Here is a 27,901-nt window from a genome sequence, read left to right on the forward strand (position 1 = left end):
AAAAGCTTGTACAAGTTATTTCTCTGACACCCAATCTCAGATCAAGCTGAAATTTTGCACAATTATTTCTTTTACCTGACAACACAAGGATCAATAAAAGAAATAACAATTAGTTATTTAACTATTTGTAAGTAATTATTTTTTTATATCTCGAACAAGGGAAAGAAATTGTACTTGATTAAAGTGATAGTATAAGTTGAATTAGTCCCCTTTATAGGTCGACACTTTAAAGTAAGTTTGAAACTAACAATACATACCTCACTACATCAATACACCTCACTAGCAAAGTGGTTAGCATGTTGGCTTCAGCAGCCTTGAGTTCCCCTTTTTTATAAATGATTTAAAAAACGATTATGATAAAATTCACCCAGATATCCCTTTCTTTCTTTCTCCCTCCCTCCCCCCCCCCCCCCCATTTCCCAACTGGTTCAGATAAGTGATAGGATCATAGCGTACTGAGAAAGCTGAAAGCTTGAAATTGCACTAAACTAAAAAAATTGGTAAAAATATTTTTAATCACACAGCTTTATTATTGTTGTCTAAATATATTACAAATTTAATTGCATGACTGATTTGATACAATTACAATTCTTATGAGATTTTTTTAAATGTATTTTTTTATGTTTTTCTTGTTAAAGGCTATACTATATTTGAAATGCGTTCGTCTTACTAAAAGAAATAGTAGGCCTAAGTTGAAGATTTTAGGAGTATGAATTTCTGAAGCTCAGAATGCAGAAAAATGCTTGATACCGTGAAAGCTTACAGGGGTTGTGGGTCTAGATGTGTGAAATTCTGCTTTAAGATTTAACCCTGAATGACATGTATCGCATCATCTCAAAAGAGGTCAAGTGATACTTGCATAATACTTGAACATTCTCGCCATTATCATTATGACATACTAAATTCTATTATATAGACACTAATAGAAACAATGAAAATGTGGTTGCAAGTTTAGCTTCGGCTACTTTAATGAGAAAAGTAAAATAATTAAGTCAAAAGAGCAGTAAATCTTTACAATGAGTGGCTTGGACATATTAAATTGTCATCAATGTTTGTGTTATTCAATAGAGGCTAAAACAAAATGACTGTTAGACGAATCGCTAAAACATAACAAACTCCTGATCTTTGTCTGATTTTTTAAAAATTACAATCAAAAGTGGCTTAGATGATTTTTTTTTCATTTTGGGTATTTACTATTTTAAATTTACTTTCATGTATATTCCAATGGTTTCGAAAATTAAACAATAAAGTTTGTGGGAGTTATGAATTGATACTTGGACATTCACAACTGTAAAACCATCTGGATATAATAATTCCAGCTTAATATCTGGCTATTGTACTTTAAAAATAAAAAATAATATGAAAAGAAACACTAAAACAAGATTGGGAATGTTTTATTGAACCAAATGTAACTCTTCAGTAAGTCTACATAACAAAAGGAAGGTATACATGTATTCTGTAAGGTTTCTACTTATTTCAGGCTTCAAAAATATCTTCTTTTAAGTTCATAGAATGTCTCCATTAGAGTGACATTCTTCTAGATTAATAGAACACAAGAGTTGCCTATAATCCAATCGCATTCCTAAATTTATTTATTCTTTCGCTGTCTCGCACATCGAGATAGAGATTTTTTAAAAAGCTACTAGTCTATATATTTCTTACTTCAAAAATATGAATCGCTTCTAGCTATGCATATTTCTATTATTGAGTGCCTTTTTAATCAATCAGGTACCTCCTAAAACAAAATCATGCCCATTGAGTTTTGTTTACTGAGTGCCTAGCAACACGGAAACCACACACCACCTCCTCCCCTACACGTCTATAAAAGAGATTTGACCATAGTGGACTAAGCAAGCTAGAAGCAAATCTTGAATCTCAAATGTAAACTTCTCAACAATATTTAATAATAAATACAAACATCTAAGATTTGTACACTATTATGAAAAGACTACATCACAGCTTGGGGTTCATATAATTGGACAGACTATTGGTAAATCCATAGTCTACATATCTAACGAGACAGCTGAGAACTGATCGGTTCCACACTTGGCGTTACTTTGATAGTTATAGCTTTAGCTTTTCCAGACGTGACGATAAGATAATGAACAGAAAAAGAATTGAAAGCCTCAACAACATGTAGATCAACAAGTTCAACAGTGACATAGGAATAAATTTAGCCAAATTTGTAATTACGTCTGAGCCTATTACGTACGTTCATTAATTAAAAAACAAATACAGTGCCTACCCTACACCAGTCAACAGTTTTATCAAAGTATGGCACGTCTATTCACAACTCGTCAGCATAAAAATCACGTGAAATAAAATCTTTGGCATTTCATAGACACATTGAAAAGTATAAACGATAAATATAGATAATCAATATTTAACAAAATTAAGTACACAAAAAGTCGAGGGAAAAAAAACAACAAAGAAAATGAACACATTGATATTTTTGTTTATCACAAAGTCTGTAAGAGACTTCAAGCACTCATATCAAGTTCTAAGAACAAATTAACTATTTAAAAATAGTTTAGGCGGGGTAAATTTACAATTTATCACACACAGTGCAGAAAATAACATTCATTATAAATAGCCTACAACCAATACGATAGCAGTGGATTGAGCATACCTTTTAGCTTTGTAAGCTTTTTTTTAAGTATCTGACTTGATTTAAAATGTGACTACTTGTTAAACACAATTAAACATAGATCTATGTAAAAGAAACTGAGCTGGACCAACATTGAAAAGCTGTTTTGTAGCAGGAAAAGACCTCGTGACCTAAAAGTTTTTTAGTTGGTCCCGCAAGATCTTCACTTTCTTATTTCTCTAGTGGAGATTTTCACTAACAATGTCAAGGACGCTTACTTGATCTTCATTGCTGTCAACTCAATGCTAAAGAACGGAGAGATAATTTTAACAATATCTTCAAGTGTGGCAGCTGCTATTCGTTTCAATTTTTTTTTATTACACTAGTTAGTTGTCCATTTGTTTTAAAGAAGTTAGAAGTCATGGCCATGCATTCTATGGATGATTGTCTACAATTTTGGAATAGACGAGGTAGGCCTATCATCACAAGCGCAAAGCTCCTCGAGCTGCCATCCTACCTGCATTGCTCTATACATCAGAAACGTAGACAGCATATGGTAAACAAGCGTAAAAAAACGAACCACTTCCAATCAGAAAACTACGGAACGTTAAATGACAAGAAAAAATACCAGAGACTGAAGTCCTACGAAGAGCAGGCCTGCAAAGCATCCACACAATTATGATGCAGTCCCAGCTGCGATGGACAGGCTACATCTGCAAAATGAAAGACCCCCGCATTCCTAAACGACTCCTGTTTGGCCAATTAATGGAAGGAAAGTGCTCACAAAGTGGACAAATAAAACGCTTCAGGGACATCCTCAAAGCTTCTCTGAAAGCCCTCAGCATTGACCCAGCCACCTGGGAGACGGAAGCACATGATAGAGCATATGGCGTCGCGCTGTGAAAACTGGGGCACAAATAGCAGAGGACAAGAGAACAGCGCTAGCAGAAGAAAGGCGTCAGAGGGAAACAAAAAGCAAGGCTAATGACACCTTAGTTGGAATAACCTGCCCAGTGTACAGCCGAACATTTTCCGGGCTCACGTAGGTCTCACCAGCCCCACGAAAAGGCACAAATCCCAGTGCAAATCCCTCAGCCCCCTGGATAACAAAAGTGGTTATCACGACCACGATGGGCGAACAAGTCATGGAGTAAAAGTCTAATGCTTACTTCATATTGAAATTATTTGGTACTACAAACAGAAAAACTTAGAAAATGTGTTTATGTAGAGCTAAAAATTGAACAACGAAATTATCATCTCCCTTTTACCAAATGATAGTTCATCAAAACATTCCCTTGATTGGGTTCACCAGGTACACCAAAACGTGATTCTTGTTGCTTCCACCACTTTCCCCAATCATCATCATCATCAAACTCCATTGGAGTGAGGGCTTGAGAGGCTTAAATCCTCTCTTGTAAACGCCCTGGACAGAAACCCTGCTGTCTTGCTTAGTGCATATAAGTCACCATACAGGTCGAAAATTTTTGGTCTCTCAGACCTGTCGAGGCGGAGATCTGCAAGTCTAGGGCAGTCAAACAGAATATGAGGCACGGTTTCCTCTTCTTCCCTTCAGCGTGGGTACCGTGAATCGTAATTTGGCCATAGACGTGAGAAATATGAGCCAACATGACGGTGGCATGCCCTTCACTGTGCTATAATAGCTTGCTCAGGCCTGGATAACCTCCACCACGGGGAAGTGCGGTCAGTGCGCCTCATGCGCTCCCAGACTCCACAGGCTTTTTTGGGACTTGTCCCAGCACTCAATCCCCAATAGATCTACAATTATTTCAGTAAATCTTTCCACATGTAAGAGGATTTAATATATCTGATGATAAATAATTGAACATCACACAAATCTTTAAGTCCAATTAGAAGTGCATTGGGCTCTAACATTAGTCTTCCATAAACATTGTCAATGTTTTAGTGAAATATAAAAAAGACAACTTTTGTACAAAATATTTTTAATGTGAGCTGGCGCTCCTGGATCTAATTTTATCTTTATTTTATATTTTTATTATGTATATTATTTATATAGGCCAGGGCTATGACGTTTGTAATTTATTGTCGTTTTAGTTTATATAGTTCAGTGCTGAGTATTTTGTAGTTTCCGCTATTTATAACTTTCTGCTAGTTTTAGTCTTTTTCTGTTATTTGTGTTTTACTCGTAGAGGAAAAGTAGTTTTTAAAATAGTTAACTAGCCTTAGAGTTGTGGATGTTCTTTCCTATTTTTTGTCCCTGGTTAGTTCTGCTTATTTTTGTCTTTGGCATTAGTGTTGGATTAGTTGTTATTTTTTAATTTCAGTTTATGTGCAGGTCTGTAAATGGTATAGAGCCCCCATATGAGTTTAGAATAGAAATAACTTTTAATCTTCCTTTTTGTATTTTGTAGGATTTAAATTTTAAGTTTCTCTTTTTAATACTGTTTATTTTGTTATATAATGTTGTGTAGTCCGTGTCTTTAGTAATTTGCTAGATTTTATTTTTGTGTACGGCTAGGTACAAATTAGGGAAATCGGTAGTCCAGTTTAGTTTTAGATAATAAGCGTGACGTCATGCTCTCCGATATGTTCGCGCTGACCAGTTATAGCTAGCTCCGGAACCACGTTGAGCTCTCTTTTGTCTTGACCAGTGGTCAGTGCTGACAGTGGTGCCTGTATAAAGCTAATTGTGTGTTGTGTAATTTCAGCTGGGACCGCCTGTTGGTTGGAAAATGTTTTTATTTTACTCTCTTTAGTTTGTATTTGTATTGATTGTTCCTACATCTATTGCTATAGTCTAGATGTAGACTGATTAGTGTAGTGGTGTCACTGGCCAGTTAATTAGCCATGATTACCTCTGATGGAACCGGAAGTTCCGTAGACTTGGGTAGCGTCACCCCCTTGCGCCATCCTTAATGCTTTTGCTTTCCTATACTATGTGTAAATATTTTATTATTTTATGTCTTCTAAAAGTATTTTTATTAATATTATAATATTGTTAGGATACCGGTTCTAACAAGTTGGCATGTGTCTGATTTTAATTTTTAATGTAAATGATGGCTGCGTCCTACTCAACGCTCCATGATGGCGGCTTTGTTAAGCCAAATCTAGATTTATGTTTATTATTGCCTGGCCGTGGCCCAACATGTGTTGTGGCGTAAGCTTTTAAGTAGGTATCATAATAATAATAATGTATGGCTTTTTATTAGCTAAATGAAGGTAATAGTATTAACCTCATGCATTTAGGTATGTGTATGTGCTAGACTAGGTCTAGTTAATTATTATTTTGTTATATTATGTCTTAAGTCTTATGTTTGTTTATATTTGTAATTGCAGGCTATAATTCCTGCCTGTCTGTCTAACTGTCTGCCGCAGTTATTACTTTCTGCCTAGCTGCCTAACTGCCATTATTTCTGCTGCCCAACTGTCTGACCTATAGCTGTTGCCTTATAGCTGTTGCCTTATAGCTGTTGTTTTATTGCTGCTGTACAGCTGCCATTATTTCTGTGTAGTATCTTACGGCTGTAGTCCTGCCAAATAACTGCTTTATTTGTTAGGTTCAGTTAAGTAGGGTTGATCAATCGTTTAGTAGTGTGTATATTTAGTTTTATTACTGTTGTTTTGGTTTCATGTAAATAAAGTATATAACTAAGTTGTTTTATAAATTTAGTTGGTTGTTTTATTTTTAGTTTGTTTCCTTTTAGTTTAGTTTAGTTTAGTTTGATTGTGCTGTCTGGTTGCTTAGGCGACTCTAGTCCCTTGGTCGCAGACCGAGGTGCACAGATTGGGCCCACCCAGTAGAGCTACCACCTGCCTACTAAAAAAATGAATAAATGTTGAGCAGCAGATAACAAAAAGGCCTCACTCAGTAGCGCCACTCCTGACCTGCTCATATTAAAATGAAATTTTGTTATAAAAATGTAAAAAAAAAAAAAAAAAAAAAAAACATGTCTACGCGAACAAAAACATATTTATAAATAAATAAAATGGCTTAATATTTATAAAATTACTGGTCAATAGACAAAATATGACATACGACAAAATATCCATTGATTGGGTTTAAACTTTAAACATCTCTATATTTTGTTTTAATGTCTCAGTCTAAAACTTTGTTTATGTGCCATTGGACACATTAGCTCCTCCGTTGATCTAAAATAAGCCAGCTAAATAGTTAGTTCAATAAGTTATTCCTGTAGACTAGTCTTCATAAGAAACGCCAATGCCCCAGTAAGCATTCGTAATTGGTCTATTGGTAGACAACAGTAGATGTGTTTAAAATGCAAAGATATGTATCTCCACTATCAGAGATAGATTACAGCTATAATTAAACTACGACGCCATTTGTAGGTTCTACATTGTTATTACAAAGAGCACTACAAAACAGCTTACATAATAAAAACACTTCGATATTGACACTGTTGAAGTTGCCCTACTGACAGTCCTTTTACCTGTCACAGTTGTAGGTTTTAGGGTCGATGGGACAGTTTTCGGTGAAGTAGTTGTTGTTAAGTCAGATGTTGATGTGGTGTCAGGGATAAACTCAGTTGTATTTGATGTGGTTGCTGTGGTCAGAGATGTGGTTGCTGTGGTCAGAGATGTGGTTGACTTTGTTGTCCATGGTGTTGTAGACGTTGCTGACGTAGTTGAATCAGTCGTTGATTGTGTTGGTGGTGATTTGGTTGAAGTAGTGGATGCTGTGGTTGAAGTAGTTGATGGTGTGGTTGAAGTAGTTGATGGTGTGGTTGTAGTAGTTGATTGGTTGGTTGAAGTAGTTGATAGTGTGGTTCTGGTAGTTGATTGGGTGGTTGAAGTAGTTGATGGTGTGGTTGTAGTAGTTGATTGGGTGGTCGATGTAGTTGATGGTGTGGTTGAAGTAGATGATGGTGTGGTTGAAGTAGATGATGGTGTCATTAAAGTAGCTGGTGATGCTGAAGTTGTTGATGCTGTGGTTGAAAACGTTGATTGGGTGGTTGAAGTAGATGATGGTGTGGTTGAAGTAGATGATGGTGTCGTTAAAGTAGCTGGTGATGCTGAAGTTGTTGATGCTGTGGTTGAAGATGTTGATTGGGTGGTTGAAGTAGATGATGGTGTGGTTGAAGTAGATGATGGTGTGGTTGAAGTAGATGATGGTGTGGTTGAAGAAGTAGATGATGGTGTGGTTGAAGTAGATGGTGGTGTGGTTGAAGTAGATGATGGTGTGGTTGAAGTAGATGATGGTGTGATTGAAGTAGATGGTGGTGTGGTTGAAGTAGATAATGGTGTGGTTGAAGTAGATGGTGGTGTAATTGAAGTAGTTGATAGTGTAGTAAATGGTGTGGTCGTGGAGGTGAATGGAATGGCTGTGCTGGATGATGTCGTGTTTGAAGAAGTACTCTGCGGTGTCGACACTGTCTCAATTGTTTCCAAAGTTGTGGTAAGAATCTGAGTAGTTGTCGTTATTCCTGGTGCTGCAGATGTTGTTAGTAGAGTTGTCATTGAGGTTTCTGTGATCACAGTTTTCAACGTTGTTGTTGTCAAAGCCACTGTGGATGTTGAAATTGAATCATTTACAACGATGATATCGTTGTAATCGAAGCCAATGACCAATGTCGATCCATTAAACCCCAAATTCAGAAACCTTAGATTCGGACCAACTGAAAAAAAAGGGGAGTGAAATGTTTATGTCAAAATTATTTCCCCATTGTTTTAATAGTAAAAATAGTAATAACAAAAAGAGATTGTTTCAAATATGTCGTACAAACTAAAGTGAAGGTAAAAGAACACAAAGAGAGATAATCAATATAAATTGATCTCAACTTCCAGTGTATATTTCAGGTTTGCTTAACATTAAATATCTCCACAAAAGAAAAATTAAAGGAAAATCTTCCTCACATAGGGGAAGGGGATGAATTTCGATTTGAACTCAATAAGTCGTTTTAAAAACGACATATTGAAAAGTACAAGATTGCACTTCCGTTTGTAAGCACTTTCATTATGGCACGAAGTTTGCTTTTGCATTGTATAGATTTTTTTTTTGGTCATATTAAGCCGACATTGACTGAATACGTGTTTTTGTATGTAAAATGTATATAAAGAAATGTAGGTATATATAACTATATATTTTAACTGTTGAGGGTAACAAAAAGATACTAGGATACATGTGCGGAGAGCGTTACGACGCCAGACTGATAACAAATGAAAGGGGCTCGAGCACAAGCAACTTAGAGCTTATGGACTACTTTAATATTGAATAACTAAACCGAAAAAATGTCAGTGATTGTATGAAGAATTATTGTTCGAGGGGTGGTGCCGGAGGAACGTTACAAAAAAAAAAAAACTATAATTGTGTTTGGGAAGTCGAAATAAGGGAAGCACTTCTAATTCATGCTATACATCACACGGGCTAAAAGTATGTTCCAGGATCGTGAACTATAGGCTTGGGCCAAAAGTGTATGTGTCAGCTTTCCATGCGCAGAATGCAATAAGAAAAAAGGTCCTAGGCCAAATAAAAAATAGATATATCCTAGAGCCTATATAATATATGGATTAAGAAGTGAACTGCAGAAGACTAGTCAGATGGTGTAAATTGAAAAGCAGAAGACTATTCAGATAGTGTAAATTGAAAAGCAGAAGACTAGTCAGATGGTGTAAATTGAAAAGCAGAAGACTATTCAGATAGTGTAAATTGAAAAGCAGAAGACTAGTCAGATGGTGTAAATCGAAAAGCAGAAGACTAGTCAGATAGTGTAAATTGAAAAGCAGAAGACTATTCAGATAGTGTAAATTGAAAAGCAGAAGACTAGTCAGATGGTGTAAATTGAAAAGCAGAAGACTAGTCAGATGGTGTAAATTGAAAAGCAGAAGACTAGTCAGATGGTGTAAATAAGAGTATTTGCTACGAAGGAGAGTGGGGGAGAAGTGATGCTCGATTTTACGGGCCGGTCCAATTCAACGTCATAAGTACTCAAATTTGCTGTCCAAAAGAATGTATAGGGGAGAGTTTACTTTTATATTATTATTGTAATTATTGTTATAAGTAAGAATAAAGGGAGGGGGTGGGTCCATGACAAAATAAGTAAACCTGGGAACTGATGAACGGGCGTAGCCTGTGGTCAATGCTGGTTTTAAATGTAAACCAATTGTTAACATTACATTCTAAACCTTTTTCAATGGTGAATAGAGTTTTTGTCTGTTTTTTTTTTATCTACAGTATTTTATTTCAAAATAATAAAAGTGATAATTTATATAAAATAATAATAATAGCCAGCACGATACAAAAAATAATTTAGTAATGAAAAAAACAAATTTAATTTAAAAAAAAAAACTTACTACAAATTCGGTTACGACAGTATTGAAAAAAGTAACCTAATCTGCTCGAAGTACATCCTGCACACTGTACACCTACTGTATACGGCCTATCGTCACTCAAAAACCTGGACACAATTTGACACCATGTTTAATTCATTACTAGAAACTACAGATCTATCTAATATATAAAGCAGAAAGTAAGGCGTATGTATGCCCCGCATAGAAATCAAAACCGTTTGATCAATCTTGATAAAACGTGGCTAAAATGTTTCCTAGATCAGGGCGAGACCGTAAAAGTTGCGTAGCATCCATGGCGCGAATGGGGTTCTATGAGCCCGGGCACACAACCATCATAGCCATCAAGGGCCCATAGCCTGTGGCGTAGCAACCAATGTGCAAAGGGATCATGACTAACAACCAATTGGGGCCCTCATGAGACCTAGAAGATGATACTAAAGAAGGAAAATATGAACTTTTGCAAAAGCTGATTTTTTAAAAAATAAAAAGCTCATTGAAATATCCTAATTGTTATACTAAACCTAACCTTTATATTAACTTCAAAAGGTTATCCCATGTTTTCAGCTCGAGTTTGTGTACCAGCGACTTAGTTTGCTTTGATGTAAGGAACTGCTTTCATTACTCTGATTGTAATGGCGGCTACTCCAAATCTAACTGTGCGTTAGTGGTGACGTTTGCTTCTTCTTCTGTGCGTTAATAAAACCATTGATAGGTTTTCATATTTGTGAGAGCCGGACGTAGACAGAAATGGCAGAGCTAATACCCCAGCTTATTAAAAAATCACCATAGTCATTAAATGGTGATAATGCTTCTAATATGAATGGACATAGCGATCAGTTGGAGAAGATTTATAATGACTTTGGCATTATTATTATTATTATTATTTTTATCACTATTATTATTATTATTATTATAAAATATGGCAAGTTAGAATTTTAAGGATTTCATACTACAATAAAAAGATTAACATAAAGATTTGTTATTTTGTCTTTTTGATACTTTTTTTTTACCTATTGGTCGTGGGCCCGGGCGCAGTGAACCCCTTTGCGCAATGGTAGCTACGACACTGACCCAAATAGTCCATTTTTACCCTCCCCTGTTTTCCAAACTTGTCCATATAAGTGATACAGAAGCTGAAATCATAAAATTGCGCTTAACAAAAACAATTGGTAAAAATATTTGTAATTATAGTCTAGATCTATAACAAATTTAATTTCTGATACAATTACACTTAATATAAGATTTTATTATAATTATTATTTTAAATGATTTTCTTGTTACCAATTGAAAGGGATCCGACGGGAGCCGCCTCTGAGTTTGTGTGATAACATAAAATCTTGTTTTTTATTGTTTCTTGTGTTGCCAGTTACAAGAAATGATTGTGCTAAATTTCAATTTGATCCAAGATTGGGTTTGGGAGAAAGAACGAGTACAAACGTTTGACCAGGCATTCAGACAGACAGAGTTATTGATAGAAACTTTGTCAAAATATTTGTTAACATATGTTTAGATTGGTAGTGTGTACAAAGCCATTTAATACTCGTCTGTTCTTACAAACTAATACTATGTAATGTGTGAGTACTTACATGCCATCATAACTACACATCAGGAAGGTTGCTGGGACCGGGTACTTGCTGATGGTAAAACTGTTACAAATATTTAGAGCACAGCCAATTTTAGAGGAGTGGTCAGTGGTCAGCTAGGAGGCAAACATGACAAAGTAGTAGAACTATTATGTGAAATCAAACATATCTAACAATGCAAGTTTCTTACAAGAACATACATTACTTCTTTATGATGTGCGTTCTAACAATCTATATTTATAAATATATAAATATCTTCATGGCAAGAAGTAAAGGAAAGATCACTCTTTTATTTATGCAAGTCGGACTAGAGTTACCCCATGTAAAGTAGTAGAACTATTATGTGAAATCAAACATATCTAACAATGAAAGTTTCTTACAAGAACATACATTACTTCTATATGATGTGCGTTCTAACAATCTATATATAGATAGATATATACAAATATCTTCATGGCAAGAAGTAAAGGAAAGATCACTCTTTTATTTATGCAAGTCGGACTAGAGTTACCCCATGTAACTTAAGAGGCAAAAAAGGGGGGGGGAGAATATTAAATATTACATATACGAAAACAAAATTTGCTATAAAATGTTACTTTTCAAGATGTAGCTAATTTCCATTCTGTCATCTTTTGGTATCAGTCCATGCCAACGATTGCTGATTAATGCTTTCTATGATAAGTTAGCTTAAATATTGTTTCCCCCCAGATCTAAAATAAAAGTAATTCCGCCAACTCGAATGTATCAACCCATGCCAACAATTGTGTAGAGCCCATTGTCTGTCTTTAAAGTTTGCAAAGAAATCTTGAATTGTTGTAGACAATAAACTATATATGTGAGTACTTGTATTTCATTTGGTTTCCTAATAAATTGCTGATTGTTTGTTAAATACATTATTGACGTTTACTTTAAGTGCACTCTGTTATTCAAACCAGGCTTAAAGAATAAATAAACGTGGCGCTTTAGAGTAAATCCTTTAATGCAGTGTACACACTTTTATCTATCAACTAGTTTCATGAAATAAAGAGTCAAACTTTTATAATTACCACTTTGTAATGGCCACATGTGTTTGAGTGTGTACAGTTGTTTGTACCGATGTCGTATTTTGAACCTTCCTCCCAGAATAAGTAAAAGGCTTCTTCAATACTGTAAACACCCCCTGAAATACACACATATATTGTAGTAACTGATTAAACAAGAAAAGCAGAAAAACGGAAAACGTCGTTAGAAATAATTTCATTTGATTTTGTGTTAGTAGGTCTACACTTTCACTTGTTTGTATAATAGAAATTCAAGACATTGGCTACTATTAGTATATATCTCTGTGGCATTTTACGTCTCGAGAGACGATCTTTTCCCTTTGCAACTTCTTATGTGACTAAAGAAGAAATCCATATTAAAGTTTTAAAAACACAAATAATTTTAATTATATATACAAAGGATATGTGCATGCTCAATAATTTGGCATTGACAATCGGACTTGTACAACCAGTGCCGTAGCCTCCATGGCTCGAAGGGGATCAATGCATCAGGCCCATGACCAATTTCGAAAACAAAATGTGTTGAATCTTATAGTTAAATGTATTAAAAAAAAAAAAAAAAAAAAAAAAAAAAAAAAAAAAAAAATCTCTGTTTATTTAGCAACTTACTAACTCGGATCAGAGAATATAAATTAAAACATTTGTTTGTTAAAATTAAACACATGATATTTACTTCAGAGAAGTTTAGTGTCATGATGCAATTTAATTAGGCTAACTTGTCAACTGAGAGACATTACAGCATAACTTTCAGAAGGCAGTAAACCTACCCACATAGAAATGATGGTTTAAAATTGTACTGATGCATACATGACGACTAGATTTGCTTTTCTCATAATCTTGGGGAGGGGGGGGGGCACCATCATATTCTTGAACCCGGGCCTACGAGTACCTTGCTAGTATATCTATTTAGAGAGAAAATGAGCATTCACATTCCTACAATATCTCCTTTATACAACTTATAAACATATTATTTTTGCTGTTAATGAATAATGAATGTTTTATTAAAAAACAATGGAACATTTTTTACCACGCCACATCCCCCCCCCCAACCGGACAGCTGATCTCATAAACGGTTTATAACCGTTGCTTATATTTTTACCAAATCTAATATAAATTATTACATTTAGATTCTAGATCATAGACTGATATATTATATCTAGACTGGAAATCGGAAGCAAATCCTTATCCGCGATTGATCGATTCACAGACCTATATTTATAGATTTGTATGTACGTAACTCTTTTTCAAGCTGTAAGGGAAGTCGCCCCAATCAATCTTTTCTGTCTTAGAAACGTAATGATCTTTAGTTTTCAAAGTTAAGAAATAATGCAAGATAATTTCTAGTATATTCTTTAGAATGGGCTATTTATCACAGAACTATATGTTCACGCTTCATCTATGAAACAAAGCCATTTTCCTGTTAGTTTCCATTCAAAAATTCTAGATCGAAATAATTCATGTCTGTTGATTTTAATCATCTTATGTACATTTAAATACATTGATTGCCTAAATCTTTCTTGGTTAATTGAAAAATAATTATTATGAGACGAGAGTACTCATATATTGATGTTCAATTACTAGATCTAGATCTAAAAATTAAATTATAGGGGCCTATGTTACATAGGTTAGAGTTGAAAAAAAACAAAACTTTACTTCTTATAACTATTTTACAGAACAACGCCTTGTTTCAACTTTTAAAAAAATTTTCACATTTTTTGTAGTTTTGAAATATCTCCATGTCCAGTCTAGATAGAATATGTATAAGTCTATGTTCTAGATGTAGAAGTAGATCTAGACTAAATCTTAACAGTTCTAAATCAGAACTTTACATGTGTTGTTAGATCTAGATGTCCATTAATAAACATACCAATAAATAAACACACTACTGTACCTGCCTCGCTAGCCGAATCAGAAAATGCAGATTTGTTTGCAGCTGACGTGCCACGGGCTCGATACCCGAATTGGACCCCAATAAATGTTTCATTTTTTTTTTATTATTATTTTATTATATTTTAAGTTCTAAAAAAATGTTTTTCTAGTTTACAATAATAAAAAAACATTGTACTCAGAAAAACATTTAAACATTTTTTTTTAAATGGCGTATTGTTGATGATGCTGCTAGAGTCGGCACTCAAACATTTCAAAAGCCGAGAAAGACCAGGAGAAATGATAGTAAGTTTTAGAAGTTACTGGAAGACCAGGAGAAATGACAAATTTTTTTGAAGTTACTGGAGGCCCAGGAGAAATGGCAGAAAGTTTTAGAAGTTACTGGAAGACCAGGAGAAATGCCAGAAAGTTTTAGAAGTTACTGGAGGACCAGGAGAAATGCCAGAAAGTTTTAGAAGTTACTGGAGGCCCAGGAGAAATGGCAGAAAGTTTTAGAAGTTACTGGAAGACCAGGAGAAATGCCAGAAAGTTTTAGAAGTTACTGGAGGACCAGGAGAAATGACAGAAAGTTTTAGAAGTTACTGGAGGCCCAGGAGAAATGGCAGAAAGTTTTAGAAGTTACTGGAAGACCAGGAGAAATGCCAGAAAGTTTTAGAAGTTACTGGAGGACCAGGAGAAATGACAGAAAGTTTTAGAAGTTACTGGAGGACCAGCAGAAATGGCAGAAAGTTTTAGAAGTTACTGGAGGACCAGGAGAAATGACATAAAGTTTTAGAATAGTACAATTAAGCATGAGAACTGAAAAACAAAGCTTTTGTTAAAGTGGGGGCTGACTTATGCGTCGTAGGGGTTAAAGAGGGAAAAAAGGTCAATACGCCATTCAACTCCTTATAATATAAATACATTAGTTAAAGGTATTTGTTTAGCAGTTGTAGTGCAAAACGTTGCACACAATGAAGAAAATGTATTAGGCAGACTTACCGTAGTTGTAGTACAAAACTTCCCCCATCAAGCTCCATGTCACCCATGTGTTTGGGTCATCAACATTTATCTTCTTCACCATAGTGGCAGCACTGTGCGCCCCGGTGCACTTCTGTGTGTGGTTCCTGGCATACTCCTCGAGATCAAGGTCCCAGGTCTGCCTCAGACAATTTAGAAAGGATAAGCGAAGAATGCATTTAAAAAAGGGACACAATTTGATCACTTGGAGCTTGGTTTTTTTTTTTTTTTTTTGGTAAATTCTTACGACTCAATTTAAAAGCTGTATATTTTTTTAAATTATGTATCAGTTTGTTTTTTTTTGGATACATTTTTATTTGTTCTTAAAGAGAGAGAGAGAGATGGGCGATAGCTTTCTATCTTTTCCCGTGATGAAAACAATCCAAGTTTTTGTGACCCACTTAGAGACATCCAAAAGTGCTTGATTTTGTAAAAGATCTTGGCTACTAACCACCTTAATATTCATTCAAAGACAACTACAATGATATTCAACTATGTTATTTAGGCAAAAACTCCGATCAAATGTAAAAGTCATTTTAGTTATAATTTAGCGATATTTTAAAAAAAAAATGGTACAGATCTATTCTTAACATTAAATAATAGGATCCAATAGTTAGTTAATAAAAGCTTTAAACACTCACCAGTTCTCTCATTTCAAAAGCCGGTGGGTAGACCACACTTCTGTAAGCGTTACTAATGTTAAGAATAAGATCCTTCTCTTCCTGGGTGAAGGATGTTTTGTTGGCTGCTGACACCCTGGTGAAAGTTTTGTATTTCTTGAAGAGATCATCGCGTGTAAAGTAGGTCAGCCCACAGACATGTTGTATGTAAAGCGTACATACACAGAATGACGTAACTAGAGTAACTAATGTTCTCAGACGAGGACTCATCATTTTTCTGTAAGGAGAACTCTCTTATGCTAGAAGTTTGTTATACGTCGATATCTACAGACTTAAAGAGAAATTATAACAACATGGAATAGGATTACACAGTTTTGTATACACAATTTATACACAATACAGTTACATTTTTAAAAAAAGCAATAGGTTTTGTATTTAAAATAAAAAATCGACTAACCTTATATCAATGGTATTAGCATGATCAAGTTTCTGAGACTATATATATGCCACGCATGCTGGTCCGGGTGCTGGAATGTCAGGTACATTTTCATTTCACCCATTTTTTCATTTAAATGCGTGAACACGTTTGATTTATGTGATGGCCTCAGTTTTATCGTTGTGTCAATAACAACAGGAAGAAATACTTGGAGGTAGATGACGTGTGGGGAAGTGCGCCAGTGTGTGCTCACTTATCACACGCCTCAAGTTATCTCTCCAGCCCTGTCTTTAAGTCACAACGCCCATGTTGGCCAGGATGATCCTCTAGAAACAAACTACAGAGAAAACAAAAAAGTGCCACAATAAAACTTTGTATTTAAAAAAAAAAGAAGAAAGAAGAGTTTCATAGTGATTGGGGGTGGGGGGGGGGGCGTGCCGAACAAAGGGAAATAAACACTTTAGTTGCGGGGCTTAACACGTGATCCAGAAGAACAAAATAAATCTTGGAATTGAATCAGGCTTTAAAGAATAAATGATTTATTTGCCAGTTTGTCATGTAATACCAAGCCTTAGTTAGACTGAATAGAAATTAAAGTCTAGGATTAGCATGAAATATTTATATAAATTGAGCCCAAGCATTCAAAGAAAATAGCGATTTAGGAAGGAAATCCGACCCTGCACCCAATTTAAAAAAAAAAATCTTTCCAGTCAATATACAAATAACCTTTCTGGACAGATACAAGTTAATATGTTACCCTGGTGTGTTTATACATTATTTGTTTTACATTTGTATCTTATGCCTTGAAATAAAATTCCCAGAACAAGACCTTCAGGCACGAGTCAATTATCATGGGAAATTATTTTTTTAAATGATGTAGCACCCTAAGGAATTAACTCTCAAAATGATATAGCTCTGGGAAAATTATAATAGATTTTGTTATATATATGTACATTATCTGGCTAATGTGAAAATTAACTTTTTTTTTTTTTACGTTAATGTGCGTAATTCACATTTTACCTAGGTAATGTGCACATTAAAGGCCATTAAAGTTGAGGTTAGGGTTAGGACAGCGATTCTCAGCCTTTTAAGCTCAGCGACCCCTTATTACAATTCTCTACTAATCCGCGACCCCCTCAAGCGTAAAATTATTTTCGTTCATAAGACTAAGTAATCATACTTATAGTGTAAATATCTGATATGCATTGACAAAGAATTAGGTTTAATCAAGAAACAATATTTCATTGTAGTCTTGTAATAAACATTACTTTATTATTTAAATACAAATAAATGAAATTTTATATTTGACTAGCATATTTTAACTTTCTATTTCTTATTCACCATATTTAAGTTACATACTTATGTGATAATTTTAAAGGCACGGCGGAGCAGTAGTATAGTGTCTTATTATAATAATATTGGGACAGTCTGGGCTTGTTTCTGTTTCACCAGATGAGAATTCTCAGGACAACCTTTGCAACATCCCAACAAATGTTACCTTCTGCATCAAGTCTTTTTTTATATTCAGACTTGATAACTAACACGCTGGATAACTCATGTTTCGCAACAAAAAAAAAATACTAGTGAAAATTGAAGAAAGGGCGCAACTCAGACTAATCGGCATATGACTACAAACACTTGATCCAGATTTGTGTAACTGAATTTGAAAAGATTGTCTGAGGAACATCTTCAATTTTGACTGTGAATGGACTTCTGGCAAGTGCCAACGTGATGTCAGGAAGATTTGGAAAGTTTGATGAACTTTCGCCCTCAAGCACGTGCAAATGTTCTTTCACAAAAATTATCATTTTATCTGTTTGTCAGGTCCAATGTCATTGTCCTCATAGAGACAAATAAGATTGGGAACATGTAAACTTGTTTGCCAATCTGAAGTTTCATTTGGAAGGATCGGATTTTGTTCAGACAAATCGAGGCATTTTGCATTTGATCTTTGCTGTGACGTTTTTCATTGCTTCTTGTAATTCTCATTGATATTCTTGTCGACAAAGTTTAGATTGTTACAATCAAAATAACGTAACAGCTATATAGGCTTCATAGATTCGGCTTATGAAGTTATGTGTTTTTTTTTTTGTTTTTTGTTTAATCTATTGAAGTTTCAAAGCTCAATATGTATTATATACAAATACAATTATGTATATACCCCCTTCTCTTTTTATTCAAATAACATGCGGGTTTTTTTTATTGGACAACTCTAGCAGCAAGACCGACAGATCACTCGACCATCCAGATTCTAAAAGATTCTAGTCCGTAGTGTTTTCCAGTCCACGTTTTGCTACCCAGAGGTCATCTGTCACATGACCTCGACAGACACACACCACGCCGCCACACCCACAATCTGAACAGCCGACTCCTGAAGCCGAAGACTTATCATTAGAAAAACAAAGCCCGTTATATTCATTGTTAAAATGTGAAACTAACTTTTTGTTGTTTTTGTGTATGTGTAGAATCTGAATGGTCAAGTTGTCTGCTAACCATATCCAGTATTTGGTGGTCTGAGGGCCTGGTCAGAGCTGGTCATTTTTTTTTTTTGCGTCATATTTGATTAACTCTTTTCTCTTATAAAAAATGGTGTGTTCTTTATTGTCCAAGGCCTTAGTTTCACATTTGTGTTTGGACTTTCTTTGGGAGGTCCTCCCAGTCCCAGCTTGTGAAAGAGACAGTGAGCACAACTTTGTGTCAACGACAGTTATTTCATGAGCTGCTTTACTGTCTAGAGTACAGAGGTTGTTTTTTGGTGTGCATTTAACTACTATCAAACAATGAAAACAAAAAGATAAACTTTAGGGACAATACAAATAAGTTGTAAAAATGTAATTGTGTGTTTGAGTTTGTGTATTGGTGCATTTGACATTAAAAAAAAACAATATGAAAAGATTAACTTATATAATTGTCTTTTATTTGAAAAAAAATTAATTAATATTAGCTCAAACATTTGAAAAGAAATCTTTGTGCCGGGAATTCATGACTTCAAACATCTTTGTTTTGTAATTGGACGCTTACATGCAGACAATCCTCAAGTATCATGTAGCCAAAGCGTATCAATAATCGATTCGTTTCTTGGTTTAGCTTACAAGTAAGAGATACTCGTGAAAACCTGAACACCTAAAGATAGATCTTTGGGCGTGATCCGTGTTTAAGCCAATGCGACTTTTCAGTGTTCAAGTTAACACAGTCAACAAAAGTAAAGCGATAGATTCATAACTACAGGGATGAGCATTAGTAGCAAGAGATGAGAGTTGATCAACGAGAATGTAGAACCGTTTATTTGATTCAGTTTTATTTTATTTTATTTTTATTTTGTCATTAGCCACACAAAATGGTTCCACAACTAGGGCTTAATGTCACACATTGTGTCCTGGGGCTTAATGTCACACATTGTGTCCTGGGACTTAATGTCACACTTTGTATCCTAGGGGTTATAGAATTAAACATTTCAAAAGATCGCCTGACTAGAACACAATAGGCTGATCATGTACAAGTCACATCGTTTCCTTCCACGTAAAATCGATCATCACTTTTATCAAGTGATTCGAACCTGAGAAGATGTTCCAGAACAGTTTTTATTTCATGACTTTCTAGCCTCTTGCTAGTACAGGGACATTGTTGAGTCAAATACCCCGTATTTCTCTTTTTCTGCTATATCTCTATGCATTGACTGATATATATCGATTTCAGTAGAGGCTATGGTGAGTTGAAAACCTTTATTTTGAATCTAACCCGAACACCTTATGTTTTGAATCTAACCCGAACACCTATGTTTTGAATATAACCCGAACACCTTATGTTTTGAATCTAACCCGAACACCTTATGTTTTGAATCTAACCCGAACACCTATGTTTTGAATCTAACCCGAACACCTTATGTTTTGAATCTAACCCGAACACCTATGTTTTGAATATAACCCGAACACCTTATGTTTTGAATCTAACCCGAACACCTTATGTTTCGAATCTAACCCGAACACCTATGTTTTTAATATAACCCGAACACCTTATGTTTTGAATATCACCTGAATACTTTAAAAGGTGAATACATGGCTTTCGGTTTTTCATGTTTCAATCTTCGTTCACATAACATTTGTATAGGGGGGTAGGGTGGAGTGCTAGAGTTACTAAGTCCTACACATCTAGACTACTAAGCTCTTGTTGGTCTATGTCCTTTTTGTTGTCTGACCTAAATAATATTTATAGCATGTGCAGCATGGCTATCTGGATTCAGTCTACTTTGAACTACAACGTAGCTTATCCTATTACTTGACTGTGATGTTTATACTAGTGGTTGCCAACCTTTTCCAGCTGGAGGGCCGTGTGTCTTCCCCACACAAAGGTCACGGGCCACATCAACTAGGGTTACCAGACATCCGGTCAGGTATTGGTCAAAAAGTGTGAAAATATCCGGTTTGTTGTTGACCGTCATTGTACATTATCCATTAATCGAATTCAATTCATCAAATTTTCTGGTTTAGCAAGACAAAGTCAATGATAAATTGCAGAGATGAACAGATGTTCAAGGATGCTCTAAGACTCAAAGCTTCTCAAGATTTTGATTGTCTTGTTTGTTTGTTGTATTTTCGGGTATAATGCTAGTGCTGACAGATCGGTTTCTATGATCAATGAGAGGTCAAAAGAGAAACAAAAATTGACTCTTTATAGACTCGGTGAATGTTCTCACAGAGTTAAATCAGGAAAACAAATGTCTTGCATAGAGTTTTCCTGTTTCTGCGTTACACTATCGAAAAGTCACTTCTTCGTCTGAAAAATACGAAATATAGCCTAGTAGTTCAACCAACAGAGGCGGACAGAGTGTCGGCCCGGGCATTACCATACGACTCGGCCCACAATTTGGTTGCATATGATATACATACAACTCGATGGCGGCGTGTGTTACGTGCTTTGGAGAGTCGTCTCAATAGTCCGAGTCCACATTCTGCCCACCACCCACTCCTCTCACCCTCTTCCGGCCGTCCTGTTTGGCCTATTTAGAAGTAACAACCAGAATATGGAATACAAAACAAAACAAAGATTTGAAAAGGAAGTAATTTGTAACATTGTTGCAGCAGAGAAATGTCTCCACATTCAAGGAATAAGAAGGTACATCATCAGCAAACTATTCGCTGAAAGATCGCTTGTGTGTATGTTACGTTTTGTTCTAGGATGAGACTTTTTTAACAACACACCAACATAAAACGTCAACGTCAGAGTTTAGAATTAATTTAATCGTCATCAACACTGTAAACACTATTTAGTTTCTATTCCTACATTTTGGTTCTCCTCTCTTTCAACACGCATTCGCACCATTCCACATTGACACCACGAGGTGCACATAACAGTTGATGTCCAAGACGATGTCTTGTGAACGTATTTATCACCAGCCTTCAACTGAAACCCTGCCAGTGTCTTTTTTGTGTCATCATGCGTTTTAACCTGTTCTTGATATGTAGAGAAACGGGCAGAAACATTAGATCACAAGTTATTTAGGTACCGGTAGATTACAGCGTATGCACTAACACAAAAGCCTAGCCGGGGATTTCAAAATACCCTCACCCTCAATAAATTGTACCCTCAATTAATTAATAACTTTGGTGTTCAAACCATACCGAGAGCTCCTATTTGTTACCTAGTTTTTGGGTTGCCTCTTTTCCCCCTCTATATTATTTTATATTTACTTTCAATGGTCAAGACTCTTTCCGTTTAAGCAGTCAGCGTGGAGTTTTTGTGACGATAAACTTGTATTCTGGTGATAGCGACAATGTAATTTTACTCGGAGATTAATATTACTCTTTTTTAACGACCATGCTATGTGTGACTGAAAGTTTCGACTGCCTTCAAAATTTAGCCTTTCAAATAACATCGTCTCCAGCACAATGATTATCGTGATGTGTTTGTGTTGATTGAATACTACCTTACCACAATAACAAGGTGACCTAAAGGCGTTTTGTTTATATCTCTACTTCCCTTCCCTCTTCTGTAAGGTAGATGGGTAGATAATGCAGGAAGTATATAGCAGGTGAAAATATGCAGTTGTACAAAGATAGCCACACACACACATACATTATGTTTACTTCTTAAAGTTCTTTTTTTTTTCTAATCATGTGACCATGATAAGATCTACAATTTCAACAACACACAATGTTTGCAGTAATGTTAATACGATCTCTTTGATGATGATAATGGTGATGATGATGATGATGGTTGTGGTGATGATGATGATGATGGTTGTGGTGATGATGATGATGATAATGATGATGGTTGTGGTGATGATGATAATGGTGATGATGATGATGTTTATAGGCTCTCCACTAGCAGAGTGGTTACCGTGTTGGCTTGAGAAGCCTGAGAAGGCTTGAGTCATGAGTTCTCCCTTTTTTTTTTTTGAGATCATACCACGTTAGACGACTTAGAGACACAAACTCATACTGACATAAAATGCAGATTTAAACGCTCTAATTATAGATACACATGAGAGCCTTCAACTTCCGAAGTCTTTCAATAATGTATTGTCTCTAAATGCGATCACCAAACAGTGATGTAGTGTCTTGAACCAAACATGTAATTTGACGTTGACTAACCCGAGTAAGCATAAACAACTTACGTAACGAACGGATGAATAGACATTGAATATGACATTGAAATATAAGGATGGTGGATATTGTGGAGAGGGTTTAATAGCAAAGAGTGCTGTCTTCTCATAACTGTTCAAATAGATATTAATGGTTATTAATGACCAAACGAAGAGAGCCTGGTCGTCTTAGAAAGCCTGGTCGTCTTAGAGAGCCTGGTCGTCTTAGAGAGCCTGGTGGTCTTAGAGAGTCTGGTCGTCTTAGAGAGCCTGGTCGACTTAGAGAGCCTGGTGGTCTTAGAGAGCCTGGTGGTCTTAGAGAGCCTGGTCGTCTTAGAGAGTCTGGTGGTCTTAGAGAGCCTGGTCGTCTTAGAGAGTCTGGTCGTCTTAGAGAGCCTGGTCGTCTTAGAGAGTCTGGTGGTCTTAGAGAGCCTGGTCGTCTTAGAGAGCCTGGTCGTCTTAGAGAGCCTGGTGGTCTTAGAGAGCCTGGTCGTCTTAGAGAGTCTGGTGGTCTTAGAGAGCCTGGTCGTCTTAGAGAGTCTGGTGGTCTTAGAGAGCCTGGTGGTCTTAGAGAGCCTGGTCGTCTTAGAGAGCCTGGTCGTCTTAGAGAGCCTGGTCGTCTTAGAGAGCCTGGTCGTCTTAGAGAGCCTGGTGGTCTTAGAGAGCCTGGTCGTCTTAGAGAGCCTGGTGGTCTTAGAGAGCCTGGTCGTCTTAGAGAGCCTGGTGGTCTTAGAGAGCCTGGTGGTCTTAGTGAGCCTGGTCGTCTTAGAGAGCCTGGTCGTCTTAGTGAGCCTGGTCGTCTTAGAGAGCCTGGTCGTCTTAGAGAGTCTGGTCGTCTTAGAGAGTCTGGTGGTCTTAGAGAGCCTGGTGGTCTTAGAGAGCCTGGTGGTCTTAGAGAGCCTGGTGGTCTTAGAGAGCCTGGTCGTCTTAGAGAGTCAGGTCTTCTTAGAGAGTCTGGTCTTCTTAGAGAGTCTGGTCGTCTTAGAGAGTCTGGTCTTCTTAGAGAGTCTGGTCGTCTTAGAGAGTCTGGTCGTCTTAGAGAGTCTGGTCGTCTTAGAGAGTCTGGTCGTCTTAGAGAGCCTGGACGTCTTAGAGAGCCTGGTCGTCTTAGAGAGTCTGGTGGTCTTAGAGAGCCTGGTGGTCTTAGAGAGTCTGGTGGTCTTAGAGAGCCTGGTGGTCTTAGAGAGTCAGGTCTTCTTAGAGAGTCTGGTCGTCTTAGAGAGTCAGGTCTTCTTAGAGAGTCTGGTCGTCTTAGAGAGTCTGGTCGTCTTAGAGAGCCTGGTGGTCTTAGAGAGCCTGGTCGTCTTAGAGAGCCTGGTCGTCTTAGAGAGCCTGGTCGTCTTAGAGAGTCTGGTCGTCTTAGAGAGCCTGGTCGTCTTAGAGAGCCTGGTCGTCTTAGAGAGCCTGGTCGTCTTAGAGAGTCTGGTCGTCTTAGAGAGCCTGGTCGTCTTAGAGAGTCTGGTCGTCTTAGAGAGTCTGGTCGTCTTAGAGAGTCTGGTCGTCTTAGAGAGTCTGGTCGTCTTAGAGAGTCTGGTCGTCTTAGAGAGTCTGGTCGTCTTAGAGAGCCTGGTCGTCTTAGAGAGTCTGGTGGTCTTATGCGGTGTGGACTGTCGTCTTGATAGTTCTGTTTTCGAACCATGAACGTCGCCAATTTTCAGAGAGGTTTGGACTAGGATGTAAAATTCCACTTTCAGACCTTATGATCTATGGGACAGTTGATGTAAAGATCATCTATTTCTGTGGCCCACGGTTAACTAGGGTGTCATGTGGCAAGCACAACAACCAACCGTCTTTATTTTCCCCAACTAATGCCAAGTACCCATTTGAGCTAGGTGGACTCAGAGGCATCCAAAAGATCCCGAAAGAATAGCGCTCAGTCTTCACCAGGATTCGAACCCGGAGCCCCCAGTTTGGAAGCCAAGCACTTTACCACTCAGCCACCGCTAGGATGTAATAATCTTCAAATCTGAAGGAAGGCCCGAAACTTGTAAAACAAAAGAAGTTCAAATATGTTTGTATTTGTTTGTTTGTTTTTTGTTTGTTTTTTTTTTAAACAAAGTGCACTAACAACAAAGTGCACTTACAACAAACTTCTTTTTGAGATCTAAATATTGTGCCACTTTCAACGCAGACAAAACCCTTGCTTTCGGTGGCCGATTCAATGGTTCTCTTCTCGCCGTCTACTCCAGTAGACAGCTTCGATAGGCATTAGCCACATTCAAGTCTATAGAATTCTCATGAAATGAATGTAAATCGTATCCGTGCCAGATAGGCTACACAAACATCATTCATTTTTTAAAGCTTTTATCAAGTCACTCTGTCTTTCTATCTCTCTGTCTGGTGAAAATTGTGTACACGTTATTTCTCCTACTTCCCATTTTCGGATCAAGTTGTAACTTTGCACAATTATTCATTATTACTAACAAGATCTGAATAAACAGAAACTAAAAATTAATTAATTTATTAGTGGTAATTAATTAATTTTGTTTGATATAGAAAAAGGGAAATAAATCTATGATATTGAGAGATAAGACAGGAAATGTGTAGTTATTCCGCTTATTTAAGCTTTGTTTTTGTTAAGTATCTTTTAGATGTTGCTTGTTATTTGTTGCACAAGTTAATTTTTTTACAACTTTTTGTTCGATTACTTGCGTGTTTATTTCCATCGTTAAATAATGTTATACCAATGTTTTTCATTATTATTATTATAAAAGCTAAGTAATGCTATCATGCTTTTACTATGAAAATTCTGTGTAGAAAATGGCTTAGTTAGTGACTATAAGAGCAGGAAGTTTATTGTTTAAGCTTCATTAACGATGAGACTGAAACATAGAGAAGAAAACAAAAGTGTGAGTTGAATGAATTTGTTGTTTAGTTCAAAACGTTAGACAAAGTCAGGGTCACTTCATTTTCTCAAGTATAGGCCTGGTATCTATTAGTCTTTGCTACCCAGCCGTACACAGCGCCCGGGTGGAAACGGTCGTTACAGGGGCTGACTAGACTAATAGGGTAGCAAAACAAGACTCCTCTTGGAGTGCCTAAACACATTATTTCATTACACTTGTCGGGGATTGAAAGAGAGCCCTAACAACCCTGTCAAGATGCACACCCCGGGAACATCCACACAAAAGGAAAATGGTGGAGGTCCCTGGTGTACTCGGCCTTCAGTCTAGTCGCGAGCATGTTGGGTTTCGAGACACTGATAAAGGGATGTGATACATAGACATCTGCTTGATTCCTACAAGACAAAACTACTGTTCAGACAGACCGGTGGAAGCGAGCTTATAGTTTCAAGAGTCTCGGCTCAACTCTCGACAATCATACATTAGGTATTATATTATATATCAATATATTATGGACCCAAGAACTTCCTAGTCTGACCTCAAAAAAGACAACAACAGGACCCAAGCATCCAAGAATGTTTGACTCTGTAGCCCCAAGCCACGAACATGTAGTGACTACATTTGTAATGAAAGAACATCATCCAAGAATGTTTGACTCTGTAGCCCCAAGGCACGAACATGTAGTGACCACATTTGTAATGAAAGAACATCATCCAAGAATGTTTGACTCTGTAGCCCCAAGCCACGAACATGTAGTGACTACATTTGTAATGAAAGAACATCATCCAAGAATGTTTGACTCTGTAGCCCCAAGCCACGAACATGTAGTGACTACATTTGTAATGAAAGAACATCATCCAAGAATGTTTGACTCTGTAGCCCCAAGCTCATCTATTTATTATACGTATGGATATAATGTAGCCTAAACAAAAATCTCAATGAGACTAACTCTGGCTCGAACTTACTTGTTTTCTTTCATCTTTGATAATCTATCACAATAATCCAAACTCCATAAACATGTCGTGATTACATTTGTAATGAAAGAACATCATTTGTCTTATGACTACATTTTCACTAAAATTATAAAACTTAATGCTATAGAAAGCAGAGTTCACAACCAATGCATACTTAGATTCAAAGATATAAATGATACTGAGTGAAAAAGAGTAAAGGTAGATCTTAATACTATCTGTGAAGATCTACTTTGTCATGCTCTGATTACGCTCTGTCACTGAATGCGTTCTTATGTCTGGAGAGGATCCGAGCATGGGCTGAGCAACCTTCTTAGATAAATGAGTTAAGAGTGTCATAAGTCTATTGAAATTATTATGATAGACTAACTGGTAGATAATACATAGATAGATAGACAGACAGACAGATAGATAGATAGATAGATAGATAGATAGATAGATAGATAGATAGATAGATAGATAGATAGATAGATAGATAGATAGATAGATGGATGGATGGATGGATGGATGGATGGATGGATGAATGGATGGATGGATGGATGGATGGATGGATAGATAGACAGACAGACAGACAGACAGACAGACAGACAGATAGACAGATAGATAGATAGATAGATAGATAGATAGATAGATAGATAGATAGATAGATAGATAGATAGATAGATAGATAGATAGATAGACAGACAGACAGACAGACAGACAGACAGATAGATAGATAGATAGATAGATAGATAGATAGATACATAGATAGATAGATAGATAGATAGATAGATAGATAGATAGATAGATAGATAGATAGCATTAATCACTGATATATATTTACCTCAAAGCACCAAACTCAAAGTGATGCAGTTTCCAAACTAAATCCCTTACTATATCCCAGGAAGTATGTTTTTAAATACTCATCTTCTACTAGTATGTATCTGTGCTATTCCTGTAAAAGTAATCATTTAATATTCTGTTTACTCCTCAAGTGAGATGTCCAACTAAATCATTCTAAACTATTTTTTTACACTTAAGCTGTGTAGGTTGCTCCTCTCTCTCTCTCTCTCTCTCTCTCTCTGTCCTCTA

General features: G+C 36.4%; 2 protein-coding genes across 4 annotated transcripts; one reads left to right on the forward strand and one right to left on the reverse strand.

Moving 5' to 3' along the window:
* Positions 1–1,378: 1,378 nt before the first annotated feature.
* LOC106065351 (mucin-2-like) lies at positions 1,379–27,901 on the reverse strand. Of its 3 annotated transcripts, none has more exons than XM_056019969.1 (8): positions 27,654–27,901; positions 16,458–16,773; positions 16,022–16,277; positions 15,363–15,519; positions 12,501–12,613; positions 11,458–11,570; positions 9,875–9,978; positions 1,379–8,199 (listed from the first exon to the last, which is right to left on the reverse strand). In XM_056019969.1, the coding sequence occupies exons 3-8, from the start codon at positions 16,271–16,273 to the stop codon at positions 6,917–6,919; spliced, it is 2,022 nt and encodes a 673-aa protein (XP_055875944.1). In that variant the 5' UTR covers positions 16,274–16,277; positions 16,458–16,773; positions 27,654–27,901; the 3' UTR covers positions 1,379–6,916. The 3 variants fall into 3 exon arrangements, with proteins under 3 accessions (XP_055875944.1, XP_055875942.1, XP_055875943.1); XM_056019967.1 differs by having other exon boundaries at positions 16,022–16,331; XM_056019968.1 differs by lacking the exon at positions 27,654–27,901 and adding an exon at positions 26,825–27,060 and having other exon boundaries at positions 16,022–16,331.
* LOC129924674 (fibrinogen alpha-1 chain-like) lies at positions 23,178–24,635 on the forward strand. Its single transcript, XM_056021157.1, has one exon. It carries the CDS (start codon positions 23,178–23,180, stop codon positions 24,633–24,635), a length of 1,458 nt encoding a protein of 485 aa, XP_055877132.1.

This window comes from Biomphalaria glabrata, chromosome 2 (assembly GCF_947242115.1).
Source record: "Biomphalaria glabrata chromosome 2, xgBioGlab47.1, whole genome shotgun sequence".
In the NCBI taxonomy this organism is placed as follows: Eukaryota; Metazoa; Mollusca; class Gastropoda; family Planorbidae; genus Biomphalaria; species Biomphalaria glabrata.